Source organism: Culex quinquefasciatus, chromosome 2 (genome assembly GCF_015732765.1).
Source record: "Culex quinquefasciatus strain JHB chromosome 2, VPISU_Cqui_1.0_pri_paternal, whole genome shotgun sequence".
Taxonomy (NCBI): Eukaryota; Metazoa; Arthropoda; class Insecta; order Diptera; family Culicidae; genus Culex; species Culex quinquefasciatus.
Genome location: NC_051862.1, coordinates 84,605,329 through 84,630,720, shown reverse-complemented (window position 1 = coordinate 84,630,720; position 25,392 = coordinate 84,605,329). Strand labels below are relative to the sequence as shown.

The 25,392-nt window shown below is 37.5% G+C and overlaps 1 protein-coding gene across 3 annotated transcripts in view; it reads right to left on the bottom strand.

Moving 5' to 3' along the window:
• Positions 1–459: 459 nt before the first annotated feature.
• Positions 460–25,392, bottom strand: part of LOC6042529 (receptor-type guanylate cyclase Gyc76C) — a 152,961-nt gene continuing 128,028 nt past the window's right edge. For 2 of the 3 annotated variants that reach the window (XM_038258301.1, XM_038258302.1), the window contains exons 4-14: positions 25,293–25,361; positions 21,304–21,513; positions 20,789–20,943; positions 15,162–15,378; positions 14,570–14,747; positions 14,211–14,434; positions 9,620–9,913; positions 6,127–6,459; positions 5,901–6,066; positions 5,536–5,845; positions 3,654–5,472 (exon numbers count right to left, since the gene is read on the bottom strand). In XM_038258301.1, coding sequence (XP_038114229.1) covers positions 3,654–5,472; positions 5,536–5,845; positions 5,901–6,066; positions 6,127–6,459; positions 9,620–9,913; positions 14,211–14,434; positions 14,570–14,747; positions 15,162–15,378; positions 20,789–20,943; positions 21,304–21,513; positions 25,293–25,361 — 3,975 coding nt within the window. Of the gene's footprint in view, positions 5,473–5,535; positions 5,846–5,900; positions 6,067–6,126; positions 6,460–9,619; positions 9,914–14,210; positions 14,435–14,569; positions 14,748–15,161; positions 15,379–20,788; positions 20,944–21,303; positions 21,514–25,292; positions 25,362–25,392 lie in introns of all 3 variants that reach the window. The other variant, XM_038258300.1, reaches the window with a different exon arrangement.

The following is a 25,392-nucleotide window of genomic DNA, read 5'->3' as shown; positions in this document are numbered from 1 at the left end:
AATTTAAAATTGTAAACAAAACACATGAAAAATATGCCATTGATTTGAAATAAATTTTGTTCAAAAGATCTACACTTTAAAAATTAATATTTTGATGCAAAACAATCTTTCTGCAGATCTGCCCATCATTTTTCAACAAATATAAAAAAATGCTTCCAAATTCAGATCACCGCAAAAACAAAATACAAGATTTATGTTTATCTTTCATCCTCTACATTTTTTTGAAATCAAGGTTCATTATTCATCTATGGATCGAATTTACCCATCTTCAAAATCACTGTCTCATCAAAAAGGTCATTCAATCGATAAGTCATAATTTTCATCAAAATTTCGTAGATCCGGCATAAAAAAAATGTATTATTAATTACTCATTTCTTTTGATAAAAACATTAAATAAAATGAGAATCGGCCTAACATTTTGTTAAAAAAAACAACATTCGAACATTTTAAAATAAGAATATTGCAGGAAATCACAATTTCAATAGTTTCAAAAACCATAACTCAACAAAGGCAAAAAAAATTAAAACATTAAAAATCAGTTTAGTTTATAAAAGCTTCTAAAATGTTACTTTTTCACCGTTTTACCTCTTCTTTGTGTCATTTTACCAAATATTTGTTGAAAACTAAAATAATTTAATTTGACTTTTTTTTCCAAAATTATGCATTCAGAATTCGGTTGAAATTGCAACATTTTCACGTATTAGTTTATGTCCCCATTTCAAATACTGGCTTTAAAAATAAAAGGGCAAATTTGAATTCAAAAATAACTAAAATTTCAATGAAAAAGACGTGGAATAAAAAATAAAAAGCAAATTCCCGCGTTGGTAATCATATTAATCGTGATTGTTCGAAATACTTAGAATTTTGAAGTACATATCGAAAGAAGCTATCTTTTAATTTTTTGTCAATATGTTCCGTTTTATTTCGAAAACTAATGACTGCAAAACAACTGTTTGCTTTGAATTACTTTTATTTATTAGAATGTAAAAATTAATAAACTCGTAAATTGTCCTTCCCCTTCCTCCGTTTCGACCTTGATCAGAGTGGAGAGATATAAATTTGAAAAAAAATATGTATCGATAGGGCGTCCAATTTTCCCGGGAAACGGGAAAAATATTTCTCAGATCCTAGGAATTCCCGGGATCCCGGAAAATTTTCTAAACAGTCCAAAAATCTACGTTTTTATTATATTTGTTAAGTTTTTCAAGCTTACAATTATACAATTAGATAATCTATACTACATTTTGAACAAGAACAGCAGTTTTAAGTTAGTTTTAAAAACATTAAAAATTGTTGTTTTTTGTTTTTTGTTGCGCTTTGGATTTTTAATGAATCCTTATTTTTAATCCAATGGTATTCAAATTATTTCATATTAATAATCATACAATTCTTAATAATATATTTCTTTAATTTTTTTATATGAAATGACTACAAAAGTTAAAAAAAATCATTGAAACTGTAAAAAAAACAAGAAACGAAAACAAATAAAATGAAACCATCCAATGTAAAACTTTAAAAATGTTTAGAATTTCATGTTTTATAAAAAACATATTTTACAAATTATATTTCAGCCACTGCCGCCAACTGTGGGAAATCGGGACTGCAGTCTGAATAGGTAAAGGATATTTTAGAGCAATAAATTTGAAAATCAGTGTACTGATTGTTTGTTCGTTAAAAAATATCAGAACGTTATGCCAACATTTTTGGCTTAAACAGCTGTCTTAATTTGTTACTATTGTCCTGATTGGCCGATGTTTGATGAAAAATAAATAAATATGATTTTTTTCAAGTTTAAAATTATCATGGAACGAAAATGTTTCTAAAAAAATAAATAAAATTTAATGTCAATCATTTAAAGCGCTAGGCATTTTACGGATCAGTAAATTAAAATTTTAGTCATTTTCCCTTACAAACCAAATAAATGTAGATATATGCCAAATACAAATTTGATAGTGCTTTAAAATTCTTGTTGATTACTGAAAGAGCCATTACACTACCGCAAACAAACAAACAAACTCGCCCTTTTGACTTTTGCTTTGTTTGTTTGCGTGGATTATACAAACGTCATTTTGCCTTGTTTGCGAGTTCGGCAAACTGTCAAATTTGAAAAAGTGCGAGTTTGATTGTTTGTTTGCGGTAATGTAATGGCAGCTTAAGTATTCAACTGTTCATTTATTTTCAAAATCAAATCTGAGTTTCTAGACAAAAAATGGATTTTTTGAGGAATTCCCGGTTAAGGGAAAATCCCGGAAATTTCCGGGATGGATGCACTATGTATCGACCTTACATTAAACAAAATATTATTGACTTTACACCTTACTTTTAATTACCACAAAAGCAAAAAAATGAATTTACAAGCCTTATTGAAGTAACAGCTTGAAAAAAATTTAAATGAGCTCAGTTTTATTCAAAATTAAAAAAAAAAAAGTTTATAAAAACATTTCAAGAGTACTTTTTTGAAGCACTTCGATTTTTTATACATACTACCTTTTGAAAAGCTGCACTACTTAAACATTATTTTGTTTCTTTTCTATTTTTCCTGCAAAATAATTCAAAATCAATTTAGGATGGTTGATTTTTTTTATGTTATCGTTTATGTTTTTGAAAACAGTTTATTTGAATTGGTCCACTTTTTTGAAGAAACTATTGAAACAATCAGATCAGTTTACGTCTCGTTAACTTTGCATAACATTTCTACAGGACCCAATAGAAAAAGTGGGACTCTAACTGTTTTCTATTCAGAGTTATGACAATTTCCATAAAAAGTCGAGGCAAAAAATGTTCGCGTGTAGTGGACCATTTTCCAATTATCGGGCAAATTTTTAAAGAGGTTACTTTGAAAACCAAATTTCAACACTAAATTTAATTTTGCTGTTAATAAGGCTTAAATTTCTAGTTAAAAAATCTGCGATTCAAGCAAACGGTTAGGGCTCGAATCTTGTCCGGTCATCTTGCCATCTGGTTTTCGATAGCTACCAGATCTCAAGGCTCTCATGGTGAGCACTAGACCCCTGGCAGTTCCTGTCACATGCTCCCTTACCCCCTCAACCAGGGTAACCAGGTCAAAATTTGGAAAATCTTTCAGACGAAAATCTCCTTTTTTTATTTTCTATTAAATTCGTTCATTCTAAACAAAAAGTTGTTCAAAATGGGCATAACGTGATAAATTTGGCAAAATCTATCAATATCTGGCACAGAGAAGGGTGAATCTTTATTCTGGCTGACTTTTTAAAAATCTGGCATTCCCAGATTTATCTGGCAACCTGGCAGCCCTGCCCTCAACAAATACCGGTGGTGGAGAAGGACGAAGAAGACAAACCAACAACCCCACCAAAGCGTAAACGATAGAAGGGATTTAAAAAAATAAATAAATTGCCGACTAGACCTAACAAAAATATGCATAACAATTAAAAAACCGAATTTAAAATTTAAAAGAATGAAACCAAACTAAATTTCAAATCAATCACTCTTTCAAGTTAAGCAACTAAGTCGCGAAAAGCCAAATCTTTACCATCACTGCGCGATCTCGTTACTTACACACAAATACATACATACAAACAAATACACGAACACGCATACACTTAGAACCCATTTGTGACTAATATGGTACAGTGGATAAAACCCATTCCTCCCGCTTCTCCTCCTCTTCATCATCAAACCATGCTCTCCTTCTCGGGCGTCGACTGCAACTCCCCGAACCCGGTCACGCCCGTCCCTACCCCGACCGGCACCACCCCGACCTTACGCAGACTAGAATCGCTGGTTTTGAACCCGTTGCCGTGGAAAATGCCCACAATCCACGACTTGATCGAGTTCCGCGTGGTGGACTTTTTGCTGCAGCTGTCGTCATCGAGCGGCGAGTTGCCTCCGACGACGTTCTCCAGCGAGTACCACCGCTTGTGGGTGCTCAGGGAGTCCCCGTCCTGACCCGGGGTGACGAGCGACGTTTGGCGCGTCAGGAGGGGACAGTGCGATTCTTCCTGGCCGCCGCCGATGGAGCCGTTGCAGTTGTTGTTGAGGTACTTGTAGGCCGCCGGCGAGTGGTCCTCCGGAACGGTGGTGAAGGTTGGCGCAGGTCGTCCGGCGTTGGGTTCCGTGTCGATCGACTCGTTGCTGATGGTGGCCACGCCCGCGTCCATCGAGTGCGATCCCCGGTGCGTGGTGCCCCAGGTGCTGCGAGGTTTGCGATCACTTCTAATACTTTCCAACCGCCGGCGGACGTCGCTCGGGAAGGGATCGAGCGAGCGGCTTTCGCGGAGGAACGACGAGGAGGCGGATGGGGAGCCGTCGGTCGAGGCGATCGAGCGGAGCTTATCTCTAAACTTCTTAGTGCTACTGTTGATGATGACTTTCTTCACTAGACTATCACTAGATTCGGTTTTGTCTATTGCAGTTCGTTGCTGCTCTAAAGTACTTTGGGAGTCGTCGTTGATGTACAGTGGGGCGCCGTGCCGTTGGTAGATCCGCGGCGAGTCCCGTTGGGTTCCCGCGGACGGTCCAAACACCGAACCCTGCAGGCTGTAATTGCTTTCGAGATCGCGCTGGGCGACGTACGACTGGCGTCGACTTCCAGCGTAGCCTATTCCGGTCATGCTGGGGTGGCGTGAGTCGTACGTCAACTTTGGAGATCGTCGCGGTCGGCAGAACAACGGCGGCGGTAGATCTCCCACGTTCACCGGTTGCTTTTGGATCGCATCATCGGTGGCGCCCTCTAGCCAGTACGTCATCACGTCCCCTTTGCCCTTGAGCGCAATCAGGCCCCGTTCGACCATCACGTAGCCCCCAAGTTCCTCTAGCGCGTCCCGGCACTGCGGCGAAATGTGAATCTTCAGCGCTTCCCCGTTCGACTCCATTCGCGAGGCCGTATTGACCGTGTCCCCAAACAGGCAGTACCGGGGCATCGTAAGTCCCACCACGCCGGCCACCACCGGCCCCGTATGAATCCCGATCCGCAGCTTAAGTGTTTCGTTCGGACGGTGCGAGATCCGGTGCGTCCGAACCGCCTGCAACAGTTCCAGCGACATCGACGCGATTTCACCCACGTGTCGGTTTCCGTTTGAGATCGGTAGCCCCGACACCACCATGTAAGCGTCCCCGATCGTCTCCACCTTGTAAACGTCGTACCCCTTAATGATCCGATCAAACACCGTGTAAAGATCGTTCAAAAAGTTGACCACCTGCAGCGGCGTACTCTCCGCCGACATCGCTGTAAAACCAACAATGTCGCTAAAGTAGATCGTCACCGAGTCGTACGACACCGGTTCCACCCCGAGACCCATCGTAAGCTTCTCCGCCACCGGCTGGGGCAGCATCCGGTGCAGCAGGTCTTCCGTTTTGCGCTTCTCCTCGCACAGCAGCCGCGTTCGGTCCTGCACGATCTCCTCCAGGTTGTTGGCGTACTTTTCCATCATCTCCATCATCTGGTCCATGATGTTCTTGGACTTGCCGCCGCGCATCCGCTTCAGCTTTGCTCTGCGAGAGAAAAAAGAAGCAACGATTATAGCATTGACCAATGATCCCAACTCCACAACCTACCTTATCTGTGGAAACTCCGGCCTGCTCTCCGGGTTCTCGTCCCAGCACTCCCGGATGCAGTTGATCACATAGTCCGGCACGGTATCGCTGTCGATAACGCTTTCGATGTCCGGCCTGAACGGCTCCTGCCCCGGTTCCGGATAGGACCGCACCAGCTCCACGATCGAGATCGGCTCCAGATCACTGTAGCCGAACGGACCCCGCCGCCCAATGATCTCGAACAGGATGATGGCGAACGCGTACACGTCCCCTTTCTGACTGCCGTACAGGTTTGGCTGACGGAGCAGCTCCGGAGACTTCCAGAAAAGATCTGCGAGAGGGAGTTGTTAGTATCTTGAATTTGTGCTAATTGTTTTCGGACTTACTTCTGTAGTGCTGATGCTCGCCGATCGACTCGTTTTCGGCGCAGTGCCGCAGGTCGTGCAGACCAAAATCGGTCACCTGGAGCATCCAGCGGGAGGTGACCACGCAGTTTGAGGACTTGAGATTCCCGTGGTAGTTTAAAGCTGAACTGTGGATGTAGATCATGGCCTGGGGGAAATTGATTGGTAAGTTAGCTTTTCCTAGTTTTTCAGCCCCAAACAAACTCACCTTTACGAGGTCGTGCACGAGCGACGCGATGAACAGGTCGTCCAGCTTGATGTCCTCGTTCTCGACGATGTCGTACAGGCTGCCCTTGGCGCAGTAATCCGTGACTAGAAGGATCCGCATCGGTTCGACGCACGCCCCGATGAAGCTGTTGATGTTGTCGTGGCGGAGTTCGCGCAGCAGCCGCATCTCCTTCATGATTTCGCGCGAGATGTCCTTGCGGCGGGAGAATTTCAGTTCTTTGATGCGCACCACCACGCCCCGGAAGCCGGCCGTCGGCGTGAACACCTGGTTCGAGCAGCGGGACCCGAACGACTGAGCACTGGCCAGACTCAGCTGGAAAGTGCACGAAGAAGAATAGTTGATTACACAATGAATGCAAATTTCTACCCTTTTCTGAACAAACGGAGCGTAGAGAGTGAAAATCGAGAATCGAAAATTCTAATTTACATTCGAATTCATCGCAATCGAAGGGTGAAATATGCCGGTTGCAGGTATATGCTCATATTACATTCAAATCCACAATATTCCTGCAGGTTGAATACAGTTAAACCTCGCATATGCACCTCATATGGGGGTTTCTTATGCGAAGCACGCATATGCGAGGTACAGGGCTTATGGGATTTTGGCTATATGGGAGACATGGGCTATATTTTTATAAAAAATCAACTAAACTATACAAATTTATAGCGTTTTGGAATCGTTATGAAGTCAGCTTTACAGCTACACCAAATTTACATGGTTTACGATGTTCTAGGTCATCCGAAACTTCGTCAAGTTAAGGCCTATGTGTTCAACGCCGTACAAGTATGAGGTAGGCGATTTGACTGTGGTTTTTGACCACAGGTCATATCCGGATAACCTCTGGGAGGTTCAGGGACTAGTCTACCGATATGTGGTGATGTTCTGGGTCTTCTGTAGAGTCCCTGAAGGTACGTCCGATGGGTCTACCGCCGTAACACGGCAGAGGTCGGTAGTTTTAGACCACAGATCATATCCGGATAGCCTCAGGGAGGTTCAGGGACTAGTCTACCGGTATGTGGTGATGTTCTGGGTCTTCTGTAGAGTCCCGGGAGGTACGACCAATGGGTCTACCGCCGTAGCATGGCAGAGGTCGGTGGATTTTGACCTCATATCATATACGGATAGCCTCAGGGAGGTTCGAGGGACTAGTCTACAGATATGTGGTGATGTTGCGGGTCTCCCGTAGAGTCCCGCGAATTACGGCCGATGGGTCTACCTCCGTTACAAGATAGAGGTCGGAGGTTTTTGACTTCAGATCATATCCAGATAACCTCAGGGTGGTTCAGGGACTAGTCTACCGACTTCTGGTAATGTGCTGGGTCTTCTGTAAAGTCCCGGAAGCTACGGTCAATGGGTCTACCGCCGTAACAAGGCAGAAGTCGGTGGATTTTGACCTCAGATCATATCCGGATAGCCTCAGGAAGGTTCATGGACTAGTCTACCGATATGTGGTGATGTTCTGGGTCTTTTGTAGAGTCCCGGGAATTACGGTCAATGGGTCTACCGCCGTAGCATGGCAGAGGTCGGTGGATTTTGACCTAAGTTCATATCCAGATAGCCTCAGGGAGATTAAGGGACTAGTCTACCCAAGTAACATTTTTCCCAGGAGTTCTACAAGAGCTCTTCAAGATAGCTACAGCATAGCAGTTTGGACCGCGGTAGGATAAAATTCTCTTCAAAACTTCTTCAGGAGTTTGGAAGAGTACTTGAAGAGAATTTTATCCTACCGCGGTCCAAACGGCTATGCTGAAGCTATCTTGAAGAACTCTTGTAGAACTCCTGGGAAAAATGTTACTTGGGTACCGATGTGTGGTGATGTTCTGGGTCTTCTTAAGAGTCCCAAGAGTTACGGTCCATGGGTCTACCACCGAAATAAGGCAGAGGATTTTTATCTTAGATCATATCCGGATACCCTCAGGACGGTTCAGGGACTAGTCTACCGATGTGTTATGATCTTTTGGGTCTTCTGTAGAGTCCCGGAAGTAACGGCTCTGAGGCTATTCGGATATGATCTGAGATCAAAAACCACAGACCTATATCTTGTTACGGCGGTAGACCCATCGGCCGTAACTCCCGAGATCTTACAAAAGACCTATCACATTGGTAGACTAGCCCCAGAACCTCCCTGAGGCTATCCGGATATGATCTGAGGTCAAAAACCTCCGACCTCTATCTTGTTACGGTGGTAGACCCAACGGCCGTAGCTCTCGAAATCTTACAAAACACCCAGAACATCACCACATATCGGTAGACTAGTTACGGCTGTAGACCCACTGACCGTTACTTCCGGGACTCTACAGAAGACCCAGAATATTACCACACATCGGTAGACTAGTCCCTGAACCACCCTGAGGCTATCTGAATATGATCTGAGGTCGAAAACTTCTGACCTCTATCTTGTTACGGTGGTAGACCCATCGGCCGTAACTCCCGGGACTTTACAGGAGACCCAAAACATCACCACATATCGGTAGACTAGTCCCTAAACCTCCCTGAGTCTATCTGGATATAATCTAAGGCCAACAACCATCGACCTCTGCCTTATTACGGCGGTAGACCCTTCAGGCGTAGCTCTCGGGACTCCACAGAAGACCCAGAACATTTCCACATATCGGTAGAATAGTCCCTGAACCTCCCTGAGGCTATCTGGATATGATCTGAGGTCAAAAAACACCGACCTCTGCCGTGTTACGGCGGTAGACCCATCGGTCGTACCTCCCGGGACTCTACAGAAGACCCAGAACATCACCACATACCGGTAGACTAGTCCCTGAACCTCCCTGAGGCTATCCGGATATGATCTGAGGTCTAAAACTACCGACCTCTGCCGTGTTACGGCGGTAGACCCATCGGACGTACCTCCCGGGACTCTACAGAAGACCCAGAATATCACCACATATCGGTAGACTAGTCCCTGAACCTCCCTGAGGCTAACCGGATATGATCTGTGGTCAAAAACCACAGTCAAATCGCCTACCTCATACTTGTACGGCGTTGAACACATAGGCCTTAACTTGACGAAGTTTCGGATGACCTAGAACATCGTAAACCATGTAAATTTGGTGTAGCTGTAAAGCTGACTTCATAACGATTCCAAAACACTTTAAATTTGTATAGTTTAGTTGATTTTTTATAAAAATATAGCCCATGTCTCCCATATAGCCAAAATCCCATAAGCCCTGTACCTCGCATATGCAACTCTTGCGACAAAACCGAATCAGGTGGAATGACTCGTATATGCAAAGTTGCATATGCGAGGCGCTCTTATACGAGGTTTAACTGTAGTTTTCTTCAGGATAATAGCAGAGAAAGCGGGTGCAAACAATCCCACAGAAATAGCATGTACTTGGTTGCACTCGTCTAAAATAAAGCTTTCATTCCTATAGGTTTATGATTGACTTGGGATGGAGTCAACAATTAATTTTCTCATGGGAACTTGGCCTCAATCAGTCAATTCTAAAAATCACCTCACCTTGCTCGGTGACGACACGATTTCCGTGTTGAAGTAGCCCTTAATTTCGCCGGGGTCAATCTTCCACAGCAGGCCCTCGATTTCCAGCTCGATCTTCCACTTGCGGTAGATGCTCATCGTGATGACGCTGGCGCAGAACAGCACCATCGCCAGCACGATGGCCGTCACCATCGACGTGATGTGCGACTCGTCCTTGGTGCAGTGCTCGTTCATGAAGCCACAGGCCGGCTCGTCCATCGGCCGCTCCGAGCCGGCCCAGTCGATGGTGATGCCACCCTTGGACAGCTTGAACTCCTGGGAAAGGGGGGCGAGAAAAAAGTGGAAGGGGAGGGTTAATAAGCGCATAATCTTCAATATCGGGGGGGATTGTGCCGGTGATTCCTGAAAGCCCGCCGTGCTCTTTAGGATCTTTTGTTTGCTTTCCCGGTGAAGTTCGGAGAAAAAAAGAGTTTTTCATGCATCGAGCGTCGCCATTACATGGCTCTGGAGGAATCTGGAGAGCAAATATTTGACCGAATGAGTTGTTTGGCTTAATGGTCGTTTCATAAAGCCAAAATTACGGCATGCCAAAAATGTGAAAATCGTTCCAAGAATTTAGCTGACTGTGTAAAGCGTTGAATTTCCTGATAAAATTAAATTACAGCCTGGACTAGATAATCCGAAGGCCTTTTTTTCGTTGTCTGATTTTTGATTGTCGTGGAAGTAGGATTAAGATTTTTAAATCCAAATTGGGAAAATACACTTAGTAATTCAACAGGCAATAACAAGACTTAGTGATTTTTCACGATAAACGTTACTTAATCCACCTTAAAGGTGGTTGGTGCCTTCCTCACATTCATTTTGTATTTATAAATTAATTTAAGAGTTTTATTTTCATTTCTTTTTTCATTTTTTTTTTTCTTTCTTTTTTTTCGAAAAAGATCAATTATTTGCCCAAAGAAGCCATTTTGCATCATTAGTTCGTTCATATAATTTTCCATACAAATTTGGCAGCTGGCCATACAAAAATGATTTGTGAAAATTCAAAAATCTGTATCTTTTGAAGGATTTTTTTGATCGATTTGGTGTCTTGGGCAAAGTTGTAGGTATGGATATGGACTACACTGAAGAAAATTATACACAGCAAAATATTTTTTTGGTGATTTGTAATTTCACTTTTTGTCACTAAAACTTAATTTGCAAAAAAAAAAACACAATTTTTAATTTTTTTTATTTTTTGATATGATTTAGAGGACATTAAATGCCATTTTTTCAAAAATTTCCAGGTTGTGCAAAAAATCTTTGAGCGAGTTATGAATTTTTGAATCAATACTGATTTTAAAAAAAAATCGAAAATTTGGTCGCAAAAAATTTTCAACTTCATTTTTTGATGTAAAATCAAAATTGCAAAGTGCACCGTTTTCAAGTTAAATCCATTTTTAGGTGACTTTTTTGAAAATAGTCGCAGTTTTTCATTTTTTTTTTTAAATTAGTGCACATGTTTGCCCAATTTTGAAAAAAATATTTTTGAAAAACTGAGAAAATTTTCTAAATTTTGCATTTTTGAATTTTGTTGATACGACCCTTAGTTGCTGAGATATTGCCATGCAAAGGTTTAAAAACAGGATAATTTATGTTTTGCGTAATATTGAATGTTTGGCCCTTTTGAAATGTATGTCTTGGTTTAAAAATTTTGAAAACATTTTTTTCGAAAAGATCGGAAAATTTCACGAATGTTTCATATTTTAACATTGAAAATCGGACCATTAGTTGCTGAGATATCGACATTTGAAAATGGTGTGTTGTTTGGGTGGGACTTAGAAAACATCAATTTTCCTGTTTTTAAACCTTTGCATGGCAGTATCTCAGCAAATAAGGGTCGTATCAACAAAATTCAAAAATGCAAAGTATAGAGAATTTTCTCAGCTTTTCAAAAATATTTATTTCAAATGTGGGCAAACATGTACACTAATTTAAAAAATGAAAAACTGCGACTATTTTCAAAAAAGTCACCTAAATATGGATTTAACTTGAAAACGGTGCACTTTATCAAAATTTTATTACAGTACTTTTTGATTGCAAATTTGATTTTACATCGAAAAATGAAGCTAAAAAAAGTTTGCGACCAATTTTTCGATTATTTAAAAAATTCAGTATTGATTCAAAAATTCATAACTCGCTCAATGATTTTTTGCACAACCTGGAAATTTCTGAAAAGTTGGCATTTGATGTCCTCTAAAACATATAAAAAAAAAATAAAAAAAGTGTTTTTTTGCAAATCAAGTTTCAGTGACAAAAAGTTAAATAAAAAATCACCAAAAAATTTTTTACCGCGCATCATTTTTTTTTTCAGTGTAGTCCATATTCATACCTACAACTTTGCCGAAGACACCAAATCGATCAAAAAATTCCTTCAAAAGATACAGATTTTTGAATTTTCATACCACTTTTTTTTATGGACAGCTGCCAAATTTGTATGGAAAATTATATGAACGAACTAATGATGCATTCTTTGGGCATACCGAAGGCACCAAAAAAGATTCAGCCGGATTAAAAAATACAAAAAAAATCGAATGACTGAAATCTCAAAGAATTGGTTGGAAGTATTATTTATTTGCAAATAATTGAACTTTTTTCGAAATTTTTTTTCAATGAACATAACTTGAAAACTGTGCAATTTTGAAATCACTTTTTAAAAAAATCATATCTCCCCTTCCTTCGAGTCAAGGGACATAAACTTCAAAAAATATTTATTCATATTATATAAATTTGATGTTTAATTTATAAAAAGTTTAAAATATTAATAAAAATCATACGAAACTATTAAAAAAGCATAAATGAGCAATTCCAGCTCAAAACAGATTTTTTTACATGCTTAATTTTGGAGACATATTATCATAAGCTTATATAAGCCAATTTTGTGTACATTAGGGCGTCCCAAAAAAATGAAAAGTTGTCAAATCTTTAGTGCTCACCCCTAGAATGATAGATTAGGATGCCAGGACAAATGTTTTCATACAAAAAAAATTGTGGGAAAATCTCACGTTTTTCATGATATATTATAAACAAATATTGTTTTTAAGCGTGCAAAATAAAAATATCAAAAATATGTGCTTTCCCGTTTGTAATCATAGGAGCCAATGTTTTATGCTAAAAACGTTTATATACTAAGGATTTTGAAAATTCGACACTTTTTGTTCACTAAAAGGCAAATATCTCAGCTATGCGTGGACAAAAATTGAATGTTAAAAAAATCAAAATCATCTCCGTCAAATTTTCTATAAGCTGAATGCATTAGTTTTTTGGCTCGCTTTGGGAGTGATTTTTGAAATTTTTCAACTAAAAAATAGAATTTTTCTCCCTAAAACACCCTGCCATGCCCAAACACAAGCTTTTATGTCTGTACAGGAATTTGTTCAGGGGACTACAACTTGAAGCCCAAGGCTACCAAATTTGAATAACTTTAGTATGATTGTTACGCGCATTTCTGAAAAATACTCGAAAAATGCTTTTTTTTTTTCATTCAAGCACCGCGCGCGAGTTGTAAACCATTTTTGGGATTTTTTGTTATATGAAAACATTGTTCCTGACATCCTAATCTATCATTCTAGGGGTGAGCACCAAAGATTTGACAACTTTTCATTTTTTTGGGACGGCCTAGTGTACATGGAGACAGGTGCTATGGAAATGACCAAAAACCACAAAAAGACCAAAAGCCCCTCAACCATTTTATTTTCAAACCCGCTGTATATTTATTAACAAGGATTCATGTAAATGTTTCATGTTTCATGTAAAATTTTCAAGAGAATCGATTCCCGTTCTAGCTATTTGAAAAAAAAAACTTTTGGAGCACTTCAAAAAAACAACTTTACTGTAAAAATAGTTCACTTCATTAGAACCAAACGGCAGCATTATCTCAAAATTGACAAAATTACATATGGAGCGGGCTTGTTTCGAGTGGCAGATAATAGCCAAATAAAAAAATCAGATTAATTTTCCGATTATCCTATGTTTCTGAAAAGTCCTAATCATAACATGAAACTTTGCCCAATACACTAAATGAGATAAGCCCTACTCAAAGTACAATTTTAAATATAAAAAAGATACCGTCATCAGGTGTGATATTGAGCCATAAAAATTTCAGCTCTTTTGTATGATCCTATCTCACCCCTCAGACCTAATGTCACCCCTGATAAAGGTACTAAACAAAGTATTTTTTTTCAAAAACCTAGAGAATAACTCATTGGCCTTATCTTCTTAAATTTCAATTTTCAATTTCAATTCGGTTTTATTTGTGAATAATCAAGTTACAATGAGTTCATTTAGGTACATAACAGAGTTTTGGTGTTCCTTTCAGCTGTGTTTTACATCATAATTCAATTGAAAAATAATTGCTTTTAACTATGGAATAGACAAGAGTAAGAAAATGTTTTCTAAAAACTTACAGAAAATCTTCTTAAATTATTCAAACAGACTAACGTAATATGGACTTCTACCATCGGTTCTGTTATGCATCTCTGTCATGGCTAAAAAACCCCCCAGAACAAAAAAAAAGACTAAAGACGATAAAAAATGGCAAGAAAACAAACTAAAATAATGACGACTCACTCACTGGGATTTCATCGATTCGCTTCAGGCTGGAATCGTTGCTGCCGCCAGCTCCAGCTCCACCTCCATGCAGCGGGACGGTCCGCATCTGAAAGTGCGCCACCGGCATCATCTGGAAGTCGCAGGAAAAGTTTCCCTCCGTGTACGGTTCCCGCTTGAAGGCCAGCACCGAAAAGTTACCCTCGGAGTCACCGAACTCGTCGATCCGGATCATCGCACCGGCGATACCTTTCGAAGATGAAGCAGCAGAGCAGGAGAGAGAGGGAAAAGAAGAAGAAGGATACCTTTAGGTCGTTAGGATCGTCGGGGCAAATGGGGACACCGAGCGGGAGGTCTTGTTCCGGGCGGGCACTTTGTACTCACTTTTATAGGTTCGGTTCTGGATGATGGTTTCGATGATGCGAGTTCCGTTGCTGGCCACCTCGTGGATGACCTCGTCGGTGAGGGGCCGGTGCTGCTGCTCGGCCTTCAGCAGTTTGTCCAGCGCCCAGGCGTACAGTTTCACGGAATCGTACAGATAGGCCGCGTAGATTGACACGTACTGTTGAGGGGGTGGGGACAGAGAAGAGAGCGGATATTTATTATTTTTTGTTCGTTTCTTTCAAAGACACAAAGCGATTAGAACTAGGCGAGTGAAATTGAGCCAAAGTCACGTACGAAACACGAGCCGTGGTGAACTTTGTGTCGAATTGGTTGAAAAGTTTTAGGAGCAGATTTGATAGTGAACTAGGAATATTTTTTGAGATTATTTTTCAGATGATATAAAACAGATCTTGTAACATAAATCAACCTTTAAGCACCGCGGTCTCTTCAAAAAGTCACTTTCCATTTAATTTTGCTGGAAACGCATGGTGTTTTAAGCTCATTCATCAAATCCACGCTAACTCTTAAAGATTTTCCAAAGTTTAATACGCCCCGTCCAAAACACAAAGGTGTCAATTTACTCTCAGCCTACCTTCGGGAACTCCTTGAACAGCGTGGGCATCTTGAACATGAACGGCTTCTGCTGGTTGTACGCCCGCACCTTGGCCGTGAACTGCTCGAACTCGGGCTGGGGCTCGGACGCAACCACCACCAGCAGGCTGCGGCCCCGCATCTCGAACTGGCCCGTTTCGTTGCAGTTTTTAATGTGCGAAACGCGGTCCGCCCGCCACAGGTACTTTTTTGACTCTCTGGAAAATGAAAGGAGAAGAAGGCGGAGAAAGGTGTTGTTGATTCTACGTTGGTTAGCATTTTATTGGGCGTGGGATTAGATCAAACGTTGTTGTTTGGGAATGAGCAAATTGAATCACAATTTCAAAGACTGAAATCTGGATTGGATTTCACAATTTCATGCTTCACAACAGAGTTAATTGGGAAGTGTGCGCATGATGTATTTTAAAAATCTTCTAAATAAAAAAATGCTCTGGTGAAATGATTTAACGAAAACCAAACTGAAAATTGAACTACACATCAATCAAAATTCTGCACCGAGATTTTTGTTAAATACATTTTAGTACTTCAGAACAACGAGAACTATCGACTATCAGATTGTTGCAGAATTGCGTCCGTAAGTTCGACCATGTTTTGAATAACAAGGGACACTCCCCTGGTTTCTGTGCACCCTTAATAAAAAAAAACTATTCCACATCCTTAACTTTGTTTTAGGTAATATCATAACTTGAAGATTGAAGTTTACTCTTTAAATTTTTAATTCATTTGTGATTGATAATTTATTAAACTTATGAATCTTCTTGGTTTGATAAATGCTATTTTTGAAGAAATTTAATCTGTTATCTTTAGTTTGAGCATTTTAAAGGTTTTTTATAGGTCTAACTTAATATAAAAGATTAAATTTCAACAAAAAAAGCTACATTTTCTTTTTTTTTCTGTGCATAAAAAAGAACCGTAAGAGCCAAAGACAATTTTTTTGGATATATTATGTAAAATTTTATGAGGAATCCAATAAAAAATATTTTCACACATAAATTCTTTGGTCCCGAGACCCTCAAAAGAGCATTTTAAGTTTTCATTTGAGCTTTTCAATTGTTAGACTAAATATATGAAACTTTGAACTATTTTTCCTTGAAGGCCTATCTAATACCCTTTCGTTTGCGCCCAAGACAGCTAAAATCAGTTGAATTAGTGCGGAGTTATGATTTTTTGAATAAATGTAGTTTTTGCGAAAATCGGCGAAAATGGCCATTTTTGGGACCACTCTAACACGGCGTAGGTCACCCTAGTGGCCAAACAAAAAAAAAATACTAGTCTAATTATTTTTGCCAAGGATTCCCCCGAAAAATTATGAGCCCGATCGGAGAACTTTTTTTTCGAAACATGCTGTTTTCGTGGGGAATTGCTGTAAAAGGGCAAAAAAATTTTAATAGAGTTGCCATTTTTTGATCATCATTGTTAGAAAACTTGGGAAAAAATGTCTTTTAATTTTTAAAGGTGCAATCGGATTTCAAAACAATACAGTCTTGCCTCGGTTTAGCACCGCATATGGCGCATATTCTCTAGGATTTCGGTCATTCGATTTTTTTTGTATTTTTTAATCCGACTGAAACTTTTTTGGTGCCTTCGGTATGCCCAAAGAAGCCATTTTGCATCATTAGTTTGTCCATATAATTTTCCATACAAATTTGGCAGCTGTCCATAAAAAAAAGTGGTATGAAAATTCAAAAATCTGTATCTTTTGAAGGAATTTTTTGATCGATTTGGTGTCTTCGGCAAAGTTGTAGGTATGGATACAGACTACACTAGAAAAAAATGATACACTGTAAAAAAAGTTTGGTGATTTTTTTATTTAACTCTTTATCACTAAAAGTTGATTTGCAAAAAAACACTATTTTTAATTTTTTTTTATTTTTGATATGTTTTAGAGGACATAAAATGCCAACTTTTCAGAAATTTCCAGGTTGTGCAAAAAATCTTTAACCGAGTTATGAATTTTTTAATCAATACTGATTTTTTCAAAAAATCGAAATATTGGTCGCAAAAAAATTTTTGATAAAGTGCACCGTTTTCAAGTTATAGCCATTTTTAGGTAACTTTTTTGAAAATAGTCGCAATTTTCATTTTTTTAAATAGTGCACATGTTTGCACACTTTTGAAAAAAATATTTTTGAAAAGCTCTCTATATTTTGCTTTCTCGGACTTTGTTGAAACAACCTTTCGTTGCTGAGATATTGCAATGCAAAGGTTTAAAAACAGGAAAATTGATGTTTTCTAAGTCTCACCCAAACAACCCACCATTTTTTATTGTCGATATCTCAGCAAGTAATGGTCCGTTTTTCAATGTTAATATATGAAACATTTGTGAAATTTTCCGATCTTTTCGAAAACAATATTTTCAAAATTTTCAAATCAAGACTAACATTTTAAAAAGGCCAAACATTCAATATAACGCCCTTTCAAAATGTTAGTCTTGGTTTAAAAATTTTGAAAAAAATGTTTTTTTTCAATATTGGTATCAAATGATCAGGACTTTTTCATACAATTGGAATGTAATATCAACCTTTTTTGAAAATGTTCAAAATTTTCACAGAACTACGTATTTTAGAAAAAAAACTCAATATTTCAGTTTGGTAACAAATGATCAGATTTTTTTTCAAATATTTCGAATGTAATAAATTTTGAAACTTTGAAATTTTGGGTATTTTTTTGGAAATAACGTATTTTTTCACTTCGTTTATTTATTAGGGCTCAATCAATTTAAGGGGTTACATACATGTAGAAAATCACAAAATTTCATATAACAGAAAATTCATTAAATCCTCTTAAAAGATGATTTTCAATCACTCCTGAAAGTTTCATAAAGGTAATTCATGATTTAACTGAGTTAGAGACGATTTAAGCTCAGAATTTTGCCATGCGCAAAGCCAACTGTCTAACTTTCTGAGCGTTTTTCTCTGAACACCAAGTTGATTTACGGGTGCCACGATATTTCGAAACGAGACGCGTCGGGTAATAACGGTTGATAGTAGCAGCCAAGCTTACAAATTTAATCGGGATGTCGAGTTGCCGTATCAAAACGACAAATGGGCCATTTGCGGATTTGGGATACTGGCGTACCCAGCTAGCACGTTGAGCAGGTTTCACTTACGCGAATTGTGGTTCTTTTGTTTCCATATTGTAACAATGATGCAAACGATAGCAAAGCAAACGATCCGATCCCCTCAGATGCTGAGGAGTGACTGGAAAGTACGTAGTATTGTGAAATTTTTGAGTTTTTTCAAAAAATTGTGTTACAACTCACGAAATGTATGAAAACATCCCGATCGTTTGATTAAATTATAAGTATTAAAATTTTGAGTTTTTTTTTTCAAAAATATGTAGTTTTGTGAACATTTCTTGTATTTTCATAAAAAAAATATTACCTTTGAAATGTATGAAAAATCTCGATCATTTGATACCCATAGTGCAATAAAAATAATTTTGAGTATTTTTTTTCGAGAAAAATTGCTTTTTAAAACACAGAAAAAAACGTATTTTTTATGAAAATTTTCATAATAATTTCGATATTTTTTTTATGTTAGTATGATTTTTCACACGATTAGTGCCTATGTCTCCCGCATAGCCAAAATTCTATAAACTCTGTGCTTCAGTTAAGCATTGCCCGAGCAGACGGAAATAACTTTGGAATAACATTTTTTGATATTTGAAAAAAACTATGTCAATAACATTTTGTGTTAATTATAACAAGATATGTTATTCGTCGCTATGATTTTTTTGTTATTGGATGGTTATTGTAATAATAGACTTATAACGTTTTTAGTAATTCTTCGAGCTAATCTTTGTTATTATTTTTCGTTATTTTAACAACTAATCCGATCAACCCAATAACAGTTGGAGGTATTCATCCATAACAAAAAATGTTATTTCCAAATTGTTTTGGCTTCCAACCAATATCAGACCAATAACAAATTTTGTTAACATTAACAAAACCGGGGCAGCGCCTGTGACTGTAATACCTTACAATAGAAACGTTGATCATGTGCACTCAAGGTAAGTCAACCTGAAGTTTGATCTGTGCGAAAAATAAATCTTTTTTTGTTTTATTTGTTCCAACATAGCCAGTGTACAGGAAAACAATAATGTTGGAATCACACAAATAGCAATTAGATTTGAAATGTCGATATCTCAGCCACTATTAACACGATTTTCACCTTTTCGGTAAAAATATCATCAACATTTTAAACAAAGAAACTATCATTTGAAAAGGTCAAAAATCAAAAAAGTTATTCAAATATTTTTTTGATTGTTATGCATGCCTTTGATTTTTACCAGATTTTCAAAGATTTTTTTTGTTATTTATTGTGAGATTTGCAATATCTCATACATGAAATGTTAATTGAAAAATATGGGCAGAAAATGTTTTGCAATGATTAGTTTTCAAAATATCTATGTACCGACGAAAAAATAATGTGGTATTGTATATTCGAATTGAATCCAAATATTTTTTCAATCCATCTCAAATATGCCTAATTAGACCAGGAAAAACAGGAAAAGCATTTCAATCATCCTTTAAAATTTATATTTTTTTCTGCCCAGACAGAATTTGTCTCTTCAACATTTTTTCAAAAAAAAAATGATGGTAAAGTATCTAACAAAATATTCATACTAATAATTTTTTTATTAACGTTTAGAGTGCTCCAAATCTCCATACATCTTGACGATTTTTTTTTTCCATACAAATTTCAAGCGATTAGAGGGAGGGGTTCCCGTGATCAGAATGAGCTCAAACTTGGAATTAAGCCTATTGATGGGTCAATCTTTGATTTCAGAGGGTAGCCCCGAGATAGCCCGGATTTGGACCACCCTAGTGTGCATAAAAAGCAAAGCAATCCACTTTAACGACCCCCGGGTCTTTTGTGGGCTTCTGTTGCAAGTTTCTGCTCATTTCTAGGCGTCCGAAGATTATGTGTAGTGAGTCACCCAAAACCTCTTTTACGCAAATGGACCGACGTTTTACTTCCCCATCCGATAGAAGACCAGGTGGATAAGGCGGGAATCGAACCCGCGCCCCGAGGCCCTCCTAGTGTGCATGTTCATGAGAAAGAAAAACAGTCTTCGTTTTCGTGCTAACTTGTTGCACATGCATTTAGGGTCAAATTGAGTAAAGAACACCATTTTGTGCAACTCACAATGTCTCACCTTTTTACCTTCACAGACCCCCAAAATTCGATTTCAACCATAAGATACTCAATAAAACCCGAAAAACACCGTGCATTTTTGTCACTTTTCTTATCAAAAAAGTTGTTATCTTGTCGAATACACCCAGAAAATTAATTTAAGTGCGACAAAGGGTGAAGGGATTTCAGGTCAGAACGCGTTTGACACAAGTACGAGTTGATTTTAAAATTTCTTCTAAGCGACACACAGTGTCCTTTTTCACAACAATTGCATTTAATTCGATTCGACAAGAAATGAACAAAGTTTTACTCTTAAAATGAAGAGAGTCTCCACTCTGGATGATGTTCTGAATTACTTCCTCACAATTGACAGAAACAAACTTTCGCAATAAACCTCGCTCGGGAAACCGAAACAAGTACCCTCTTACTAAATGTTCCCACCCCGCTTCTTCTTCCAACAGATACTTACTTCAGCGAATAAGTCATCATGTCAACGAATATCACCAGATATTCACCTTTCGCAAACAGCTGCATCGCGTCCATCTGGGTCATCATGTCGACGAGGGCGTTCGGATTACCGAGGAACACGTAGATCCGGGTGCGGTTCATCGTATTCTGGATTATCTGTGTTTGGTTACGTGGACAGAGAGAGTGAGAGAGAAAGAGAGAGAGAGAGAGAGAAGGATAAAGAATTAAAAACAAAAGTTTTACTAAAAGGTCTTTGTTGGGATGGCTTTTTGTTTCTGTAACTAACAACGAAATAAAAAAAAACTGAGTTAAGCCTTTTGGCAAACGAAACTACTAACAAGCTATAACCGTGAATAACGAAGTCTTCAGAGAGTGACTGAACGTGAAACGAAACAAAAAAAAATGAAATCCGCTTAAATCAAATTCGCTACCGCGTACTACAACACAAAATCTAGTGACTCAAGCCCCCGTCGCGTAAGCTGATTACGTTTAATTATTTATGTAATAACATAATACCGTATACCAATATCCACTACGACAACAATCCAGACTATTTTCGCAGCACTTGTGGTTGTCGATGACCTCCTCGACGCGGTTCACCGTCAGGTTGTTCCGGCCGGCCTGGCTCTCGAGCGAGACGGCCACGTTCTTCCACTGCTCCTCGTGCACGATCGTGAACTTCTTCCAGCCGTAGTACATTAGGAGTGAGATGATGGATTTGGTGACCTGGAAAAAAGCAAGAAGATGAAAATAATAATTAGGAATGTTTAATGAAGATTTTAGCTTGATTGAAACTTTGGTTTGTATTTTTGAATTTTTGTTTTTTTTTTGTATTTTTGTATTTTTGTATTTTTGTATTTTTGTATTTTTGTATTTTTGTATTTTTGTATTTTTGTATTTTTGTATTTTTGTATTTTTGTATTTTTGTATTTTTGTATTTTTGTATTTTTGTATTTTGTATTTTGTATTTTTGTATTTTTGTATTTTGTATTTTTGTATTTTTGTATTTTTGTATTTTTGTATTTTTGTATTTTTGTATTTTTGTATTTTTGTATTTTTGTATTTTTGTATTTTTGTATTTTTGTATTTTTGTATTATTGTATTTTTGTATTTTTGTATTTTTGTATTTTTGTATTTTTGTATTTTTGTATTTTTGTATTTTTGTATTTTTGTATTTTTGTATTTTTGTATTTTTGTATTTTTGTATTTTTGTATTTTTGTATTTTTGTATTTTTGTATTTTTGTATTTTTGTATTTTTGTATTTTTGTATTTTTGTATTTTTGTATTTTGTATTTTTGTATTTTTGTATTTTGTATTTTTGTATTTTTGTATTTTTGTATTTTTGTATTTTTGTATTTTGTATTTTTGTATTTTGTATTTTTGTATTTTTGTATTTTTGTATTTTTGCATTTTTGTATTTTTGTATTTTTGTATTTTTGTATTTTTGTATTTTTGTATTTTTGTATTTTTGTATTTTTGTATTTTTGTATTTTTGTATTTTTGTATTTTTGTATTTTTGCATTTTTGTATTTTTGTATTTTTGTATTTTTGTATTTTTTTGTATTTTTGTATTTTTTGTATTTTTGTATTTTTGTATTTTTGTATTTTTATATTATTGTATAATATTTAACTAATTTGAATTGGTAGGATATCTGTATCAAAAGTAATATAATTATTTGTTTTACTACAGAATTTATCGCATTATCTGTCAGAAAAAAGAAGCCCTTCAGAGGAACTTTTATATCGCTATTAATTAAATTTCATTCTACTTGTTGCTTCCGGTCAGCGTTTTTTTTTCGATGTTCAACCAAGTGGTTATACGACCATCATTGCATTGGACAGTAGCTGGAAAATGAGGAAAAGAAAACTTGTTGGAAGCGCCGTCACCACAGCACTTTGAACTCTGCAGGGTAGAATTCTTGCTTACTTTTTCGAAAGGTTTTACCTACATAGGAAACTTTTGGCGCATTGGTTGTTTTGAAAAAGTGGTCTAGAGTTCTTCTATATCTTCCAAAGATTTTAATTGATTATTTTATGTCTATCTTTACTTTACATCTGATAAAATACTTCATACCCGCTTGTATATATCTGCTTAGAAATGCAAGCCTGTTCAAGTTTCTTAGTTATTTTCGGGCAGAGGCAAACATTCCTAAAAAGTTCCATTGAAAGGTTAAAAACTTTTAACAAGTGGGTTCAACTTATAACTTTTCGTTCCGTTACCCCAAATCAAGCCCGACCAAAACCAAATTTATCAAAAGAACATCATTAAAATGAAAATCTAAGCAATGTGATACTGACTTTTAACTGAATCACGTCATCGCACAGGTCTGTTTTTGCTGAGTAACACGAAAATAAAAATAAAAATAAACTCAACGCCTCAAACATTCCATTTCCGTCCACACACCGGAAGGGAAAATCTTCGAATTTGCGAACGAAAAAAAAAACCGCTGACGATTGAAATGCAATTTGATGCCATCTGTTGACATTTAGCCGGAAGGGTGGACAGTTTTTGCTGCCGCAGCCCTGGGTGTCCGGTTTGGTCAACCACGTGCCCATTTTTGCCTGGGTTGACGTTTTTAACGATGTGGGCTGGACTCAGCAGAAGGTGTTCGTTCTGCTGGGCAGGTGAGGATGGGTGATTTAGGACTGCGTTTCTCACTTTTTTTTGTAAGATTGTGTGCAATTGAATCAATTTACATTGCCGTTTGCTCTTTCTTGAGAAATGATGTCCGATATTTTCTGTGGTTCACAAATCAATTTTATTTCCTGAGGCCGGTGAAACTCATTTTTTCAAAAAGTCACATTAATCCTAATAAAAGGCAGTTTTAGCTTAAAAAAATAGTTTTTCCTCATTTTCGTAATTTCTCCTTCTTTTCGCGTGGCGTGTCCAAAAACTTAGTTTAAAAAACATCATGTCTCGAGAACAAATTTTGTATGTTTTCTGTGAAATTTTCCGAGGAATCCGATAAAAATATTTTCCGAGATAGGCTTTTTGGCCCAGACACGGTCAAATACCATTTTAAGTTTTCATACGACTTTTTCAAAGTTTTGGCCTGGGTTTTCGGATTTCAATATATTTTTCCTCGAAAGGCAAAGTAATCACCTTTTATTTGTGTCCAAGACAGTTATGGTCGTTATGGTAAAACGTTGAGCCCGATCGGAGAACTTTTTGTTCGGTTTATGAGCAATTCCATGTCAAATAGAGAATCGGTTGAACCCGACCCTCTTCGATTTCTATAAAACTTTGTAGAAATGTTATCCTACGTTTATATAAGCCATTTTTGTGTATATGAAGCCAGTTTTACTCGATAATTTTTTTTTTTGGGTTAGTGGGATAAGGTATTGGCTTTTCGATGCCTCCCGAGCTACGACGCTATGGGGAGGACTTTCATAACAGACCCGTCGGCGAGCCTTCCGAGCAACGATGCTATGGGAAGGTCTTTCTGGTTAACACACAAAATCACTCACACACAGTTATTTTGCTCCACTATTAACTCAACGATCCAAATTGTCAGTGCGTCTTTCGTTCATTATATAGAATTGAATTTTTCACCGCAAAAAAATTAAACCTTATTCGAAAAATTTAAACACAATCCACCCGACGCCGTGCCTTCCGATCAACGATGACATAGGAAGGGCTTTGAAAATCACAAAAGAAATCACTTTTCACTCCGCATATTTTTTACGACCACGCGCTCCCTTTGCCAATTATGCACTCTGCACTCGAACAGCGACACAAAAGAGATGGAAAATAACACGAAAAAACAGGACTTCGCGTCCCCACAGGCACCGCACTACTGATGCCATTATTTAATTATTATAACCAATCACCCCATACACTCGAACAGCGACACAAAAGAGACGGAAAATAACACGAAACCGGGACCGCACTACTCCGGGATTTACAAAAAAATACACTGAAAGAAAAAACACTCCACTTTTATGATATTTTTGAATTTAAAAGTCAAATTTGAAAGTGAGCCCACGATTTTTTTTTTTGTTAAAATTTTTTGTAGAAATAGCCTAAGATTTTTCAAAAAGACTCATGAAAAATGCAGGATGGAGCAACTCATCTTAAAAAAATATAAAAATCATTTACTGAATCTTTTTTTTCAAAAGTGCTGTAAACATCAAAATTTTTAAAAACTGAATGATTTTTGTTTCTTTTTTAGGTGAGTTGCTGCATCTTGCATTCTTTGTGAGTCTTTTTGTAATATCTTAGGCTATTTTCATAAAAATATTGAACGAAAAAAACCGTGGGCTTACCTCCAAATTTGACTTTTTAACTTGAAAATCACAAAATCTCATAAAAGTGGAGTATTTTTTTCTTTCAGTGCATTTTTTTCGGAAAGCTCGTCAGATTTCCTACAAGTTTGTCTCTGACCACTTTTTGATACGATGCAACGGCTTCGAGATACAGCAATATTTAAATTACGAAATACAAACATATTTAAAACACTTACGCCCTTCTCAAATGATAGTCATATTATAATTGTGACTTTACCTGTGTGTCCGGAGGTTCCGTTCTGGCAAACGTTGGAATCGGTGTGTTGCGATGAAGTTCGGAACATCTCTGCGAAAGAAGAAAAAAAATCCGATTAATC